Source organism: Miscanthus floridulus, chromosome 1, assembly GCF_019320115.1.
Source record: "Miscanthus floridulus cultivar M001 chromosome 1, ASM1932011v1, whole genome shotgun sequence".
Classification (NCBI taxonomy): Eukaryota; Viridiplantae; Streptophyta; class Magnoliopsida; order Poales; family Poaceae; genus Miscanthus; species Miscanthus floridulus.
Window position 1 is genome coordinate 115,252,523 of NC_089580.1, and position 13,198 is coordinate 115,265,720.

Genomic DNA, 13,198 nt, shown 5'->3' on the forward strand with positions numbered 1-13,198 from the left:
TCAATAAATTGAGAAATACAGTGGACAAAGCTGAAGCATATAAGGGGATCTACCGGGCTGTCATGGATGTTCCTGGATTTAGTAGAGATCAGCTGATGTGTGCTCTTGATCACCCCGTTCACGTGCCCTTGAACCCGGCTTGATCCGCTTCTTTTTTCATCTGAAACAGTGTTTTCCTCTCACAAATTCCTCAAAACCATCCTTTGGAGGAATTTTGGAGGAATTTGTGAGAAGAAAATACTGTTCCGGATGAAAAAAAGAAACGAATCAAGCCGGGTTTAAGGGCACGCGAACTCTTGTCTTCATTGACATGAGCGAGAGTGACAGGCAACTCTGGTTGAAGAGGTTCCTTGCCAAGCATTATAACTGAATGCTTAAGACCCTGTCAGAATAAACACATTTCTAGGAGCAGCACAAGCAAGTATTTATAGCTCTTAGCCTTTGAGGCAATAATCATAATTTCTGTAGACTTGATATTTTGAAATGGGCTCACAAATCACGTAATAATTGTGATATCATGGATGCTGTGTTGATTGGAATGTGTTCTGGATGTGTTATGAATAAATTAACTGGATATGAATTCTGAATATTCTAAATGTCAAGTTAACTTGTGATGTGTGTTCTGAATATTGATAGTTGATGGGAAGCATGTCATCTGTCGGGAAGTGTGTTCTAGATATGGATTTCAGAATGTACTATTGTCGCCTCTTTTTAGATATGGATTATGGTACTGTGATGTGAAGTTAACTTTGTCAAGTTATATGGGTATGGATTATGTGATAACTACCATGTCAAATTGTTTTAAAATTTCAGCAGCCATGTGAAATCGGATTCCTGTTTCCTTTTAAATAGTGTATGAATTTCACATGTCAGCATCGGCCATTGGGTCAATTCCCGCCCAAAACATAGCCTGCCACTCCGGTTGTTCGCGCCAACTCTAGTTGTCTGACACGCAAAGGGTGAGAAAAAGAGGTGACAACAGTACCGCCAACTTCAATTCGTACACAGGAGATAGCTGATGGGAAGGCGGTAAAGATTACCAGGGATGACCACAACAGAGCTAACGCAGCTAACCAAACACCCACATTTGCACTCCCCTGTGCAGACTAACGGTTGCGCATACCAACCAATCAAGCGCATAATACTATACAACTCCCTAACCTATTGAACCAAACAACATCAAACTGCATAGGCTAATACAGGATAACAGTGTGCTGCATATGATATGTATGCTATGCAAGTTACTGCAAGCAACCAATCAGACCCATAGCGTTTTAGAGGACCGACTAAGATTTTTCAAAACAATGGAAGTGTTGTACACTGATTCAAATCCTATTTGGACTAGAACTTAAGAAAGTTGTGCTATTAAGACTTTTAATTGTATTAGCACTTGGGTGTAGAACTCCTACTTGCATATGTGAGGGCCTTGGGGGGAATATATAAACAGGGGGTGAAGGCATAGACATCAACCAAACCAACACAGTGTCTCATCCAAGACTTAAAAGTAATTAGGATCGCTTTAAAGGATTACGCTAGACAATTATACTACATTAGATTCTTGTATAGGGCAAGAAACAATGGGTCCTAAAGGGTCAAATAGAATTATGAGAGTCACTTATACCTTTTTGGAGGTGTGCTTATAGAATTTATGATTGGCTTCGCTAAATTTTAATCACTTGTCATGGTACTTTAACATGCTCATCGTCTTCTACGAAATTCGTCTACGTCGTCGTTCTTAATACGGCACACGCTTGTGTCATACTCACAATATCCCGTCAAATATTTGAGGGTTGCTACACATAACTAGGGGTATCGGATTCTAACAGCAAGTACTTTTATCATCACTTATATTACGATCGTCTATGTTATTACAAGCACAGGTTTTCACTTCAGAAGCCACCTTCCATTCTTGTTGAGTGGCGCCACATTCCATTCCATGAGCTATTTATGCACTAGATTGTTCAGCTTTACTAGGAAAATGGAACGCACAAAACTGGCCTGACAAAACATCATTATTACTTATTAGGTCAACCTGATGATCGACATCTCCAATTCCACTATGCGCCATGAGTAACCATACGAAGGTGAGAAGCTCCCCTCCTCTTCCTAGCTGTTGGGCGTGCAGATCCCCTAGGCACTTCCCGGCCGCATAAATAAGTAGCCTCATCCACATATCTCTGATCTCCATCAGCGTCTCACGCCATGGCCCTGGTTCCTCCTGTTCTTTCAGGCATTCCTCGTCGCCAAACTCCAGCACATTCTCCAATAGCTGATAAGCAGTGTCCAGAACATCCTGCTCGTTGCTGTAACTATTCTTGGTCATCTTCTCATAGAACTTCGCCAGTGTATCCTCTGCACTGCCACTGAGTGGCAACATTGAAGGCTGCACAACTAAGAGGTACACCATGTAATTTGATATCTTGGTGCATGTGTCCATGATAGTATTGGTACTTGATATTGTCTCATTCATGCCGATGACCTCGTCGTCGTTGGGGCGTTTCCGTAGGTGCAGCTCTGTACATGTATGCAAAAGGATGATGTTGTCACCAAAAGAGTTAGCACTAGAGTTCAGTGTAGCCTTGATAATTGGACGAAGATGTACCCAGTGTTGCTGTTCAGTTATTCTTGTAAATTCCTCGCGAGCAACACGTCCAACCCATGTGACAACGTCCTCCATGATGTCCTTGTTTACTTTGACATGCTTGGTGTGGCGGAGCTTTCTGACTAAATACTTGCTTTCAACAGCACTTAACGCCTTCCTGATGTAGATGAGTAGTTTGGATGATGTACTTGATCGATGATGGCCTATACAGGAGTTCAGGAAGTTGTACTGCCCCATTGATTTTGACCACAATATCCTCTTCTCCGGCCAACCAATACTACTGGAGAGAAGAAGCCAGGTAACATGGGCAAGCATTTTACACTTTCGGGATTTGAAGAATGCCCAGGTCCATGGTGACATGACCATCAAAATGAATGCACAAACTTCAATAGTAAAGAAGCCAATGAATAACACATAGGTGATTTCAACATCAGCTCTACTGTAATATTGTCTGTTGTTTGCAACTACGAATATCAAAAAGGCAGATGTCATCAAAACCTGGCTGATGCACCGGAGTATGACTCCAGTCCTTGTACGAAGCACCATGGCCTTGGTGTACAGATCATCGTACATCATGGCAAGCTCCACCTCCAGCAGTTTTAGCACTTGATCCAGGGGTCTGTTGTTTGCTTGGAACTTGAATACCTCACGCACTTTCATCTGGGAGACGGTGCGTCCAGAGAAGAGATCTCGGACTCCTGGCATTGAGCTCAAGACATACAAGATTGTGCTCACATAGCTGCCCTTATCAGCTTCAACATCCAGTTTCTGCAATTGCCACGTTGTTTCCCTAAGGCCATTTCGGCTGCTGCACTTAAGAGCCCATGTCCTCTCCCCATACCTCATGATTCCAGCAAGAAAAGCAAGTATGGCTGGAGCAAAAATCTTCAAGTTGTGCCGACCTGTCGACTTCCAAAAGGCGTATAAGGCCAACAAGACTTGAATGGACAGGTTCATCAGGTGCCTCAGCCACAAGTTGTTGTCCTCCATAGAGAAAGCAGTCAGGGTGTCTTGCCCACCAAGATGGACGAGAAGGAATGGCGCCCAGAAGAAAGCTAGCTGGTTGTGATTTAAGTCAAAATAATTTGGATTATTAGTTCCATGGAATCCAACTAATGTTGTGGCATTCTGATCATTCTTGGATATGAGTCCAAGGGCATAGACTGCAACCATGTCTGCCCCTACATAGGCTAACCAAATGGAAACCCTAAGAAGGGTGTTTGTGTTGTACCGTCTAATACTGCCACCAAAGAATAGGAAGATTTGCATGGTGAAGCTGAGCAGTACCACTACTTGGATTTCCCACTTACTCCATAGCTGTACCAATCCCTCCACTGTTAAGTTCATGTTTAACAGACCATGTGCTTATGTATCCCCAATGCACTGCATGTAGCACAAATACATTTATGTTATTTTCTAAGTGAAAATGCAGATGCTTGCATTTAAAACAAAATATTAAGGAAGAGAAGACAGATATAGAATTAAGTAACTATGAAAGCCATTGCAATTGTTTAGAGGAAACAATTATGCATCAACAGCAGTCGCTGGAGTTGTAAATCAAATACAACTGTTGTCCTATTGAAATGTACTATGATGATTCCAAAACCAGATCTAGTCGCCGGTCTTCATAATCAAGGGAACCAAAATCTAACAACTTTAAAGGCACTGCTACACTGATAGGCAATAGCCAAAGTCAGCAAAGCTGCACTGATAGCATTTCTGCAGATGTTCACCAGAAGCCTTTCATACTTTATGCACCCAAGTATGTTTAATTGGATCAGCCATCATTACAGGATAATTTGATGGGTAGCAAGAGCGATATTGGGAGATAATAGGATAATGTAACCTCAACATGATAGCAATGCAGTCTTAAACCAGTTACAGGAATGGCATAATCTGGTTGCACGCATTACGAATGTTAGATTACAAGCTGGTAGTGATTCAATTTTATGGCCTTTGAACAAAAATGGTACCTTCACTGTGAAGTCTCTATATCGGGTCCTAGACAGTAATGGTATTAAGGTCACATAAGAAATTTGGCGAACAAAATTACCTTTGAAAATTAAGGTCTTCTTATGGTTCTTGAAGAAGAGGGCCATCCTTACTAAAGATAATTTAGCTAGAAGGAATTGGAATGGTAGTAAATTATGTTGCTTCTGTAGTAATACTGAATCCATCCATCACCTCTTCTTTGAATGTTACCATGCTAGATTTCTATGGCATGCTTTACATATTGTGTTTGGTTTAGTGCCTCCTTTGAGTGTGGAAAATTTATTCAAAGGTTGGCATAAACACGGAGGCTGTTGGCCCAAATAGATCTCAGATTCACATTTAGGAACTACCAGAGGGCAGCTTGGCCCTTGGCCGTTTGGATTGGAAGGAAATGCAATGGCTTGTTTTTTACAATGACACTCCCTTGATCTTTATAGGCAAATGGGACTCCCACTTGCTACAACATATTCTAATCACTAAAGTAGATGCTGAGCATATTCCTAACACTAGGCTTGGAAGCCAAGGAAAATAAAAGTACCGGAAAAGTAAGATACAAGTGCTTTAGCACTAGGCTTATCTATCAATTCTCCCCCTAAGCCTTGTGCCGAGCACTGAAGGTGATCTGTTGTAGCCCAATCCTCTCCCTCGTCTTTTGGAACTTGGACTTCCCCAGCGACTTGGTGAGAATGTCACCCAGCTGATCTGTAGTAGCAACGTGGCTGGCCTTGATGCTCCCGTCCTCCAAGCAATCTCTGATGAATTGGTACTTAATGCGAATGTGCTTGATTCTCTTATGGAAGACAGGGTTCTTGGCCAGAGCTAGAGCAGACTTGCTGTCCACCTTCAGCTCAACCATATCCACCTTCCTGCCAAGGAGCTCTGCCAGCATTCTTGACAGCCATAGTGCCTAAGTTGCTGCAGTGGTGGTGACAATGTACTCCGCTTCACAGTTTGAGAGGACCACCACCTTCTGCTTGAGGGACTACCAACTGACCAAGCAATCACCGAGAAAGAACAGCGTCCTAGTTGTGCTCTTGCTGGTATCCACATCGCCGGCGAGGTCGCTGTCGCAGTAGCCGACGAACCGCGCCGTGCCGGGGGCCCTTCCGTAGTGAAGACCGTAGTCGAGGGTGCCCACCACGTAGCGCAGGATACGCTTAACGGCGTGCAGATGCTCCATCGTCGGCCGCTCCATGAACCGGCTCATGTACCCGACGACAAACGCGATGTTCGGCCAGGTGTGGACCAAGTAGCGTAAGCTCCCGATTAGCCGCCGGTAATGGGTTGGATCGACCTCCTCCGCCGTGCTCTCTCGACTCAACTTGAGCTTCTCCTCCATCGGGGTGTGGGCTAGATTGCAGCCTGTCAAGCCGCTGAGCTCGAGGATGCGCTTGGCGTAGTGGGTTTGGCGGAGGGCGATCCCGCTGGCGTCCTGGCACAGTTCGATGCCGAGGTAGAAGCAGAGGAGGCCGAGGTCGCTCATGTCGAATGCCCTCTTCATCTGCGCCTTGAACACCTCCACCTTCTGCTCTTCAGCGCCGGTGATGATGAGGTCGTCGATGTAGATGTCGACCAGTAGAACGTTGCGTCCACTGCCCCGCCGGTACACCGCCGCCTCATGCGCGCTCTGCTTGAAGCCCATCTTCTTGAGTGTGTTGTCGAGCTTCGCGTTCCAGGCGCGCGGTGCCTGGCACAGGCCATAGAGTGCCTTGCGCAGGTGGTACACCTTCCCCTCTTCTCCGGCGACGGCGTAGCCAGGTGGTTAGCGCACGTAGACCTCCTCCTTGAGGTCGCCGTTGAGGAAGGCGGACTTCACGTCCATGTGGTGGACTTGCCACCCCTCTTGAGCCGCCAGCGTGAGGAGGACACGGACTGACTCCATGCGCGCCACGGGGGCGAAGGCGTCGTCGTAGACGATCCCCTCCTACTGGACGAAGCCACGTGCTACCAGCCGCGCCTTGTGCTTGATCACCACGCCCAGCTCGTCCTTCTTGAGCTTGAACACCCACTTCAGGGTGATGGGGCGGTGGCCGTCAGATAGTGGCACCAGCTCCCAGGTGCGGTTATGCTCAACGAACTTGAGCTCCTGCTCCATCGCCACCCGCCACACCGGATCACCCTGCGCCTCAGCATAAGTGGTCGGCTCACCGGCGTGCGTCAGATGTAGCTAAGCGAAGAGCCTCTCGGGCTGGTTCGGTGGAGACTGCTCTCCGAGGATGTTTGCCACCATGCGGTACCGAAGGGGCTCATTGTCGTGGTAGGCGTCCAGGCGGTCTTCATCATCCTCTAGTGGCGTCGCCTACTCAACCCCCGGCTGCACTGCGTGCGCTGGTGTCGTAGCGGGCGATGCAGAAGACGCCGAGGAGGTCGGCTGATGCACCGGGGAGGTCGGCTACGGTGTTGGAGAGGTCGGAGCTGCTGTCGATGGACTACCGACCATCGCCGATGGGCTGCCGAGCTCCCCCGGATTCGGTGATGGCGAACGCGGCGGAGCTGATGAAGAGGTCGGCGCTGGTGATGAAGACCCAGACGTCGACGAGGATGCACCTTGTGCTACCTCAGCACCGCCCATCCACCCGTACTCGATGGTAAAGTCACGGAGCGCGGCCGTCGACCCGTCGTCCACCGCCTTGTCCCATGCCCAGCCACGTCCTTCATCGAACACGACGTCACGCGCCACGCGCCCGCGTCGTGTCGCTAGATCGAGCACTCGGTAAGCCTTAGCCCCCTCTACGTAGCCGATGAAGACCCCCGGCGAGCTGCGATCGTCGAGTTTGCCGACATGGTTTAGCTCCTTGACGAAGGCGAGGTAACTGAAAACGCGCAGGTAGCTGACCGCCGGCTTGCGCCCATGCCAGGCCTCATACGGCGTCTTGCCATCGAGAGCACTGGTCGACGAGCCGTTGAGCAGGTGTACGGCAGTCATCACAGCCTCCCCCCAGTAGATCGCCGGCATGCTGCTTTGCTTGAGGAGGGCACGTGCCGCTGCCACCACAGTCTGATTGCAACGCTCGACCACGCTGTTCTGCTGTGGTGAGTAGGGCATGAAGTAGTGGCGCTGAATCCCCTCGTCGGCGCAGTACGTAGCGAACTCGGCCACCGTGAACTCGCCGCCGTTGTCTGTGCGGCGCACCCAGAGCTTGCGGCCGCACTCCTTCTCCACGACTGCCTGATGGCGCTTGATGGCGTCTACAGCTGCCGCCTTGGAATCGAGCAACACGACCCACATGTAGCGGGTAGCGTCGTCGACGAGCAGTAGGAAGTAGCGCCGACCTCTAGGAGTGGCCGGTGACACTGGACCGCAGAGGTCGCCGTGCACCAGCTCGAGCTGCTCGGTGGCGAGGTAGGAGGCTTGATACGGGAAGGGCTGGCGCTTTAGCTTGGTCACCTTACAGGTGTCGCAGAGCTGCTCGACGTGGTCGATGCAGGGCATGCCGCGGACCATCTCCTCCTTGTCGAGCTGTTTCAGGGCCTCGAAGTGAAGATGCCCAAAACGCTCATGCCGGCGCCACGCCTCATCGTCCCGGCGCGCGGCAAGGCAGAGGGGTTGCGCCACCTGCACATGGAGCACGTAAAGGCGTTTGCTTCCCCGGTTCACCTTAGCGAGGAGGTGGCGGCTTCTATCCTAGATGCGCAACACGTCGCCCTCAATCTCCACCCGCGAGCCATTCTCGTCTAGTTGCCCGATGCTGATGATGGAGTTCCTCAAGGCCGAGATGTAGTACACGCTGATGAGGAGGCGGTGCTCCCCTGTCTTGGCCTTGAAAATGATCGAGCCGACTCCCTTGACCTCGACGGCAGAGGCGTCACCGAACTTGACGGAGCCCTTCACGCCAGAGTCCAGGTCGGAGAAGAACTCGCGCCGACCAGTCATGTGGTGCGTGGCACTGGTGTTGAGGTACCAGCTGTCGATCTTGTCATCGTCTGCGCCTTTGCCGAGGAAGGCGTGGGCGCGCGGTTCGTCGAGGTGGAGATGTGCAGAGCCAGCCGATGGGGAAAGGGGAAAGCTTGGACCTTTCACCCCCTCCCCTGCTTCTTGCTGCGGCTCGACACACCCGTGCACCAGGAACAGAGTAGCATCCCCCTCCTCTGCTTGCGCGATGTGAGCCTGCCCACCACGGCGTGGAGGAAAGCGGCAGTCCTTGGCCCAGTGGCCCGACCTGCTGCAGTTGTTGCAGGTGTCATCCCGGGTCACCTTGCACTGGCCAGCGGCGCTGCCATCAGTGCCTGCCTGGCCCCGGGGTCCGACCTGCTCCTTCTTCTTCTTGCCGCCGCATGGTCGCCAGCGATGCTCCTGGGAGGAGCCGGATGGTCCGGAACCTTCCTCCTTCTCGAAGGCGAGCCACTGCTCCATCGTGTATAGCAGCTTGCTTCCAGCGGCGCCCAGCTCGGCGTGAGGCCCCTCTTCGCGGTCCTGCAGCGCCTTGAGCCTCTCGGTCACGTCCTCGACAATGAGCTGCTCGAAGTCAAGGAGCGTCTCGATCGACATGACAATCTGCGCGTACTTCTTTGGCATGCAGCGGAGGAATTTCTCCACCACGTGCTCCTCCGTGAGGTCAGTGTCGCGTTGCACGCCTTCTGCTCCATCAGGTTGGTCAGGCAAAGGGCAAAGTCCTTGACTTCCTCACCTGGCTGAAAGGCGAGGCCTTGCCACTCCCCTCGGAGGCGCTGCAACGTCGCCCGGCGCACGCGATCTCCACCGACACGCGCCACGGTGATCGATTCCCACGCCAGCTTTGCCGTGGGCTTGTTGGCAAGGGAGGCTCCGAGCTCGGTGGGGACGGCGACGCACAGGGCCACCAACGCCCGGCGATCGTCGTCGTAGCTGACGCCGCCGACGTGTACCGCCTCCCACAACCGCCGAGCCAGCAGCTTGACCTTCATCAGCAGGCTCCACTCGTGGTAGTTCGCCTTGGTGAGCATCGGCCATGGCGTGCCTGCTCCGGAGTCGTGGTAGACCATCTGCAGCACCGACAAGCGTCCGCGGCGACCACGATGCCGCTCTGGTGACGGCGACTGGTGGCGGCGCCCGATCCGACTGCGCAATCCTCCTCCCGCAGGCTCTGGCTCCTCCTGCTCCATCTCGGCACGAAGCGCTGCAGCGGCAGCCACCGTGGCCTGAGCCACAGTCGCTGCCTGCCGGGCCGTCTTAGCCGCCGTCGCAGCCGCTGCCTCTTGCACAACAAGGCGCGTCGCGCGGTCGCTGGTTCCAACGCCTGCTGCGCCGCCCTGAGGGTCTACCACCGCTCCTCCTTCGGCGGCGCGCGCTCTGGCGATTTGGCTCTCGGTGGACATGGCGCTCGCTCACTCAAGAGCCCTAGGCTCTGATACCAATTGTTGGCCCAAATAGATCTCAGATTCTGATTTAGGAACTACCAGAGGGCAGCTTGGCCCTTGACCGCTTGGATTGGAAAGAAATGCAACGGCTTGTTTTTTACAATGACACTCCCTTACCCTTTATAGGTAAAGGGGACTCCCATTTGCTACAGTATATTCTAACTACTAAAGTGAATGCTGAGCATATTCCTAGCACTAGGCTTGGAAGCTAAGGAAAGTAAAAGTGCAGGAAAAGTAAGATACAAGTGCTTTAGCACTAAGCTTATCTATGAGAGGCAATAAGTACAATTCACTATAACTGACCGGTGCTGTGGCTTTTTGTTGGTCAATATGCTAACAAGGAATGACATGGTCTTTGGTAACTCTCAACCTAAAACATATTTCCAGGTTCTGTTCAATGGAACGCGTTGGTTACGCAATTATGCCCATTGCAGCAGAGTGACAAGGAAAAAGATGGCATCATACATGCATGTGGCAAGTTGGAGTCTGCAGAGATGGCCTTCTTTGCTTTCCATGGATGACCCTTTACTTTTAGGCTTGGTCTTAATTAAAGATGTTTGAGAACTTTGTGTTTTTTTGTATGGTAAACCTTGTAATAAGCTTTGTCTCATTCCTATAGTAATAGGATGAAGCAGGATGTTATTTCCTTTATCTAAAAAAGCAATGCAGTCTTAGTGACACCCATCTTCTTTCCTCAAGACTACAACACTTTGACAGCAATGATGTGACAGGATAACCACTATACACTTGGCGGACTGATGACGAAATAGGACGAATTGGTTAAATGAAAGTGTATGCCACCTAGATTAGAAAAAAATAGGAATTGAGCTAGGCCTTGAGATTGTTGCAACATAATGGACACAGTAACATAGGAATGTTAGGATATCTAGAACAACATTATAGCAAAAGGAAGGACTTAATAAATAAGTAGAAAATTGAAGTCAAAGGTACATATTCTAAGCTGTGCGCCAGTGCTGACCTGATTATTGAATATTTCTTGTTGGACCACACAAACATTTGATATTGAACAAATGCTCAAATGCTTGTATATGGTGCAATGTGTGCTTAAAAATTGCTTACACTTCATCAATTTATACTTCAGAATTATGCAACAAACACATGCTCATACCGTTAAAGGGTAGGTGTTATGGTGGACCAGGTATACCAGCGCAGGAAGCGCAGCTGTGGCTGAGTGCTAGCGTGAGGTCACCACGCCCACCTACGCCGGTCATCCTATTCTTTATGATTTCAGTTAGTGGAATTGTTTTGATTAGTCACAAGTTGTTAGGATTTGGCTATAAAGCCTGAACTCTTTGGTTAATGAAAGGCTAAGCTGGAGATTGATTAGATCTCTGTGGCAACAGCACGGCGTCCCAGCCATGCCGCCACCCGGAACCAAAATCCTGGCCTCCCACCTCATTCAGCTACTACATGTGCAGTAATCCACGTTCCAACAGTAGGGTAATGCAGCGAGTCTCACCTTCTGCTTTCACCCAACCGGAACCGGTGTTGATATCTTTACATCTCAAGGGAAGAAGCTTTTCTGAAAATATGGGCATGGACTTTGTTCAGATCGACATGAAGACAATGAGTGCAAAGATTGCACATAGGCAAATATTGTTGATACTCATTTTTGAATTCCACATATAACATTAACGAACAATTGCAGCGGGTGGTGCCTGTTACCTGAGAGCAAGAAACGGAGAGGGCTCCGTTAATCCAAGGTGATGCATCAAGCATGACACGTCAGGGTGCTCTGCAGCACCGGCGCTACATGCAGTGCCTGTGTGAGATAGTTCGGTAGTAGAAACTCTGGGAGAGACGGATAGATAGAGGAGACAGGTAAGAACTCTCATCTGTGACAGGGCAACGAGAAAATAAGAAAGAGCAACCCGGTCATTAAAGAAAAGAGATTTTTCTGTCCATCTGTCTCTTGCTTCTTCCATGCATCCTCTGGATTCTCCTGTCAGTCATAAAGTGAGAAAAGGGCAGCTTGGATAGCACCAGGTACAGAAGAGGTGCTTTGTGTGATCTACACAGTTGTATTTGTCAACCAAAAAAAATAAAAAATAAACATGTCTTTTACTCCAGGGAGGGCATGGAATGATGGAACTTCTTGTAGGGAGGACAATGGATCATTTAGAAAAGGCATGGATTTTTTTCCTGATTCAGTAAATGATCTCATCGTGTTAAATCAGCTGCTCCATTTCTCATCAAAACCTTTTTAACTGGTCCTATTCTAATTCTATTGTAGTCGTGTTCTGTAAGAACCTGAGTTTTCACCCATGAAAATCGAAAAGAACCTAGACTGCTACTAACACAAATATATTACAACAATATGGTCTGTACGAAATATTCAACATTTCCTGCACATAGGAGATTAAAATGCCAAGACTAAAAACAAATTAGCCACAGTTGTATTTGGTGGTGAATCACCCTCGAATCCCCCCACACTAGTCGATTTCCTTTAAGCACGCATTAACAAAGAAGTGAAGAACCCAGTTCCAGCATCATTTCGTTTCTCACTCCACCAGTTGAGGGCAGAATCGAAAAACAGCATCACACCACGGCAGGTAGATCAGTAGCATTGGGGAACCGAGGGTAGGCGAGGGAGAAGATGCAGGAGAGCACACCTGAACTGCGAGCACATATGGATGGAGGAGCCTGATTTCGGCAGCGGTGGTTGCTGCAGCATGTACAACAGGGAGGAGCCGACGAGGTGGGGAAAGCAGAGGAAGAAGATGGAGCACCACCGCACCAGCACCTGTCTGTCCTTGGTGTGGGGTTCAGGGGTGTTCTAGTAAAATTGAAGTGTTATTATAGTAATGAGATTTGAACGAGGGGGCCCACATGTTTTAATTGCACATAAATCATAATAACGTAACCTCAAATATCAAATGCCATTCTAAAAAAAAGTCAAATGCCTTTTTAGATAATGTATTTTTATTAATCTGGCCTCTATATCCATAAAAAATATACACAGTCAAAAGATATAAGAGAACTTAGACTACACCTCAAATAAGAGGAGAAAACACAACTAACAAAGAAAAAAACTACGATCTCGGCACATCCTACTTTTCAACATTCTCTCCTGAAATGGTAAGATTCGGTGAGCGGAAGTCGTCAAGTCGCAGCCGCTCCTAGTGTGCCATCGCTGCAAATCTCTACTGGTGCCATTTTTTATCTGCTTCAAGTGAGTTAACGCCACGTGTCGCCGATTAGCCGACCTTCATCCGTTGTCCTCCGGTCAAAATTAGCCGATCAGAT

The 13,198-nt window shown here is 49.2% G+C and overlaps 1 protein-coding gene across 5 annotated transcripts; it reads right to left on the bottom strand.

The window, feature by feature from the left end:
- Nucleotides 1–1,814: 1,814 nt before the first annotated feature.
- On the bottom strand, nt 1,815–12,699 carry LOC136491431 (uncharacterized). 5 transcript variants are annotated; one of them, XM_066487724.1, is made up of 5 exons: nt 12,565–12,699; nt 11,824–11,894; nt 11,618–11,743; nt 11,412–11,474; nt 1,815–3,985 (listed from the first exon to the last, which is right to left on the bottom strand). In XM_066487724.1, exon 5 carries the CDS (start codon nt 3,947–3,949, stop codon nt 1,946–1,948), a length of 2,004 nt encoding a protein of 667 aa, XP_066343821.1. In that variant the 5' UTR covers nt 3,950–3,985; nt 11,412–11,474; nt 11,618–11,743; nt 11,824–11,894; nt 12,565–12,699; the 3' UTR covers nt 1,815–1,945. The 5 variants fall into 5 exon arrangements, with proteins under 5 accessions (XP_066343821.1, XP_066343836.1, XP_066343813.1 ...); XM_066487739.1 differs by lacking the exon at nt 11,824–11,894; XM_066487716.1 differs by having other exon boundaries at nt 11,618–11,894.
- Nucleotides 12,700–13,198: the final 499 nt, after the last annotated feature.

Bases quoted from the DNA above. Each gene is read 5' to 3' on its own strand.
- LOC136491431 (XM_066487739.1), bottom strand. From the start codon at position 3,949: ATGAACTTAACAGTGGAGGGATTGGTACAGCTATGGAGTAAGTGGGAA.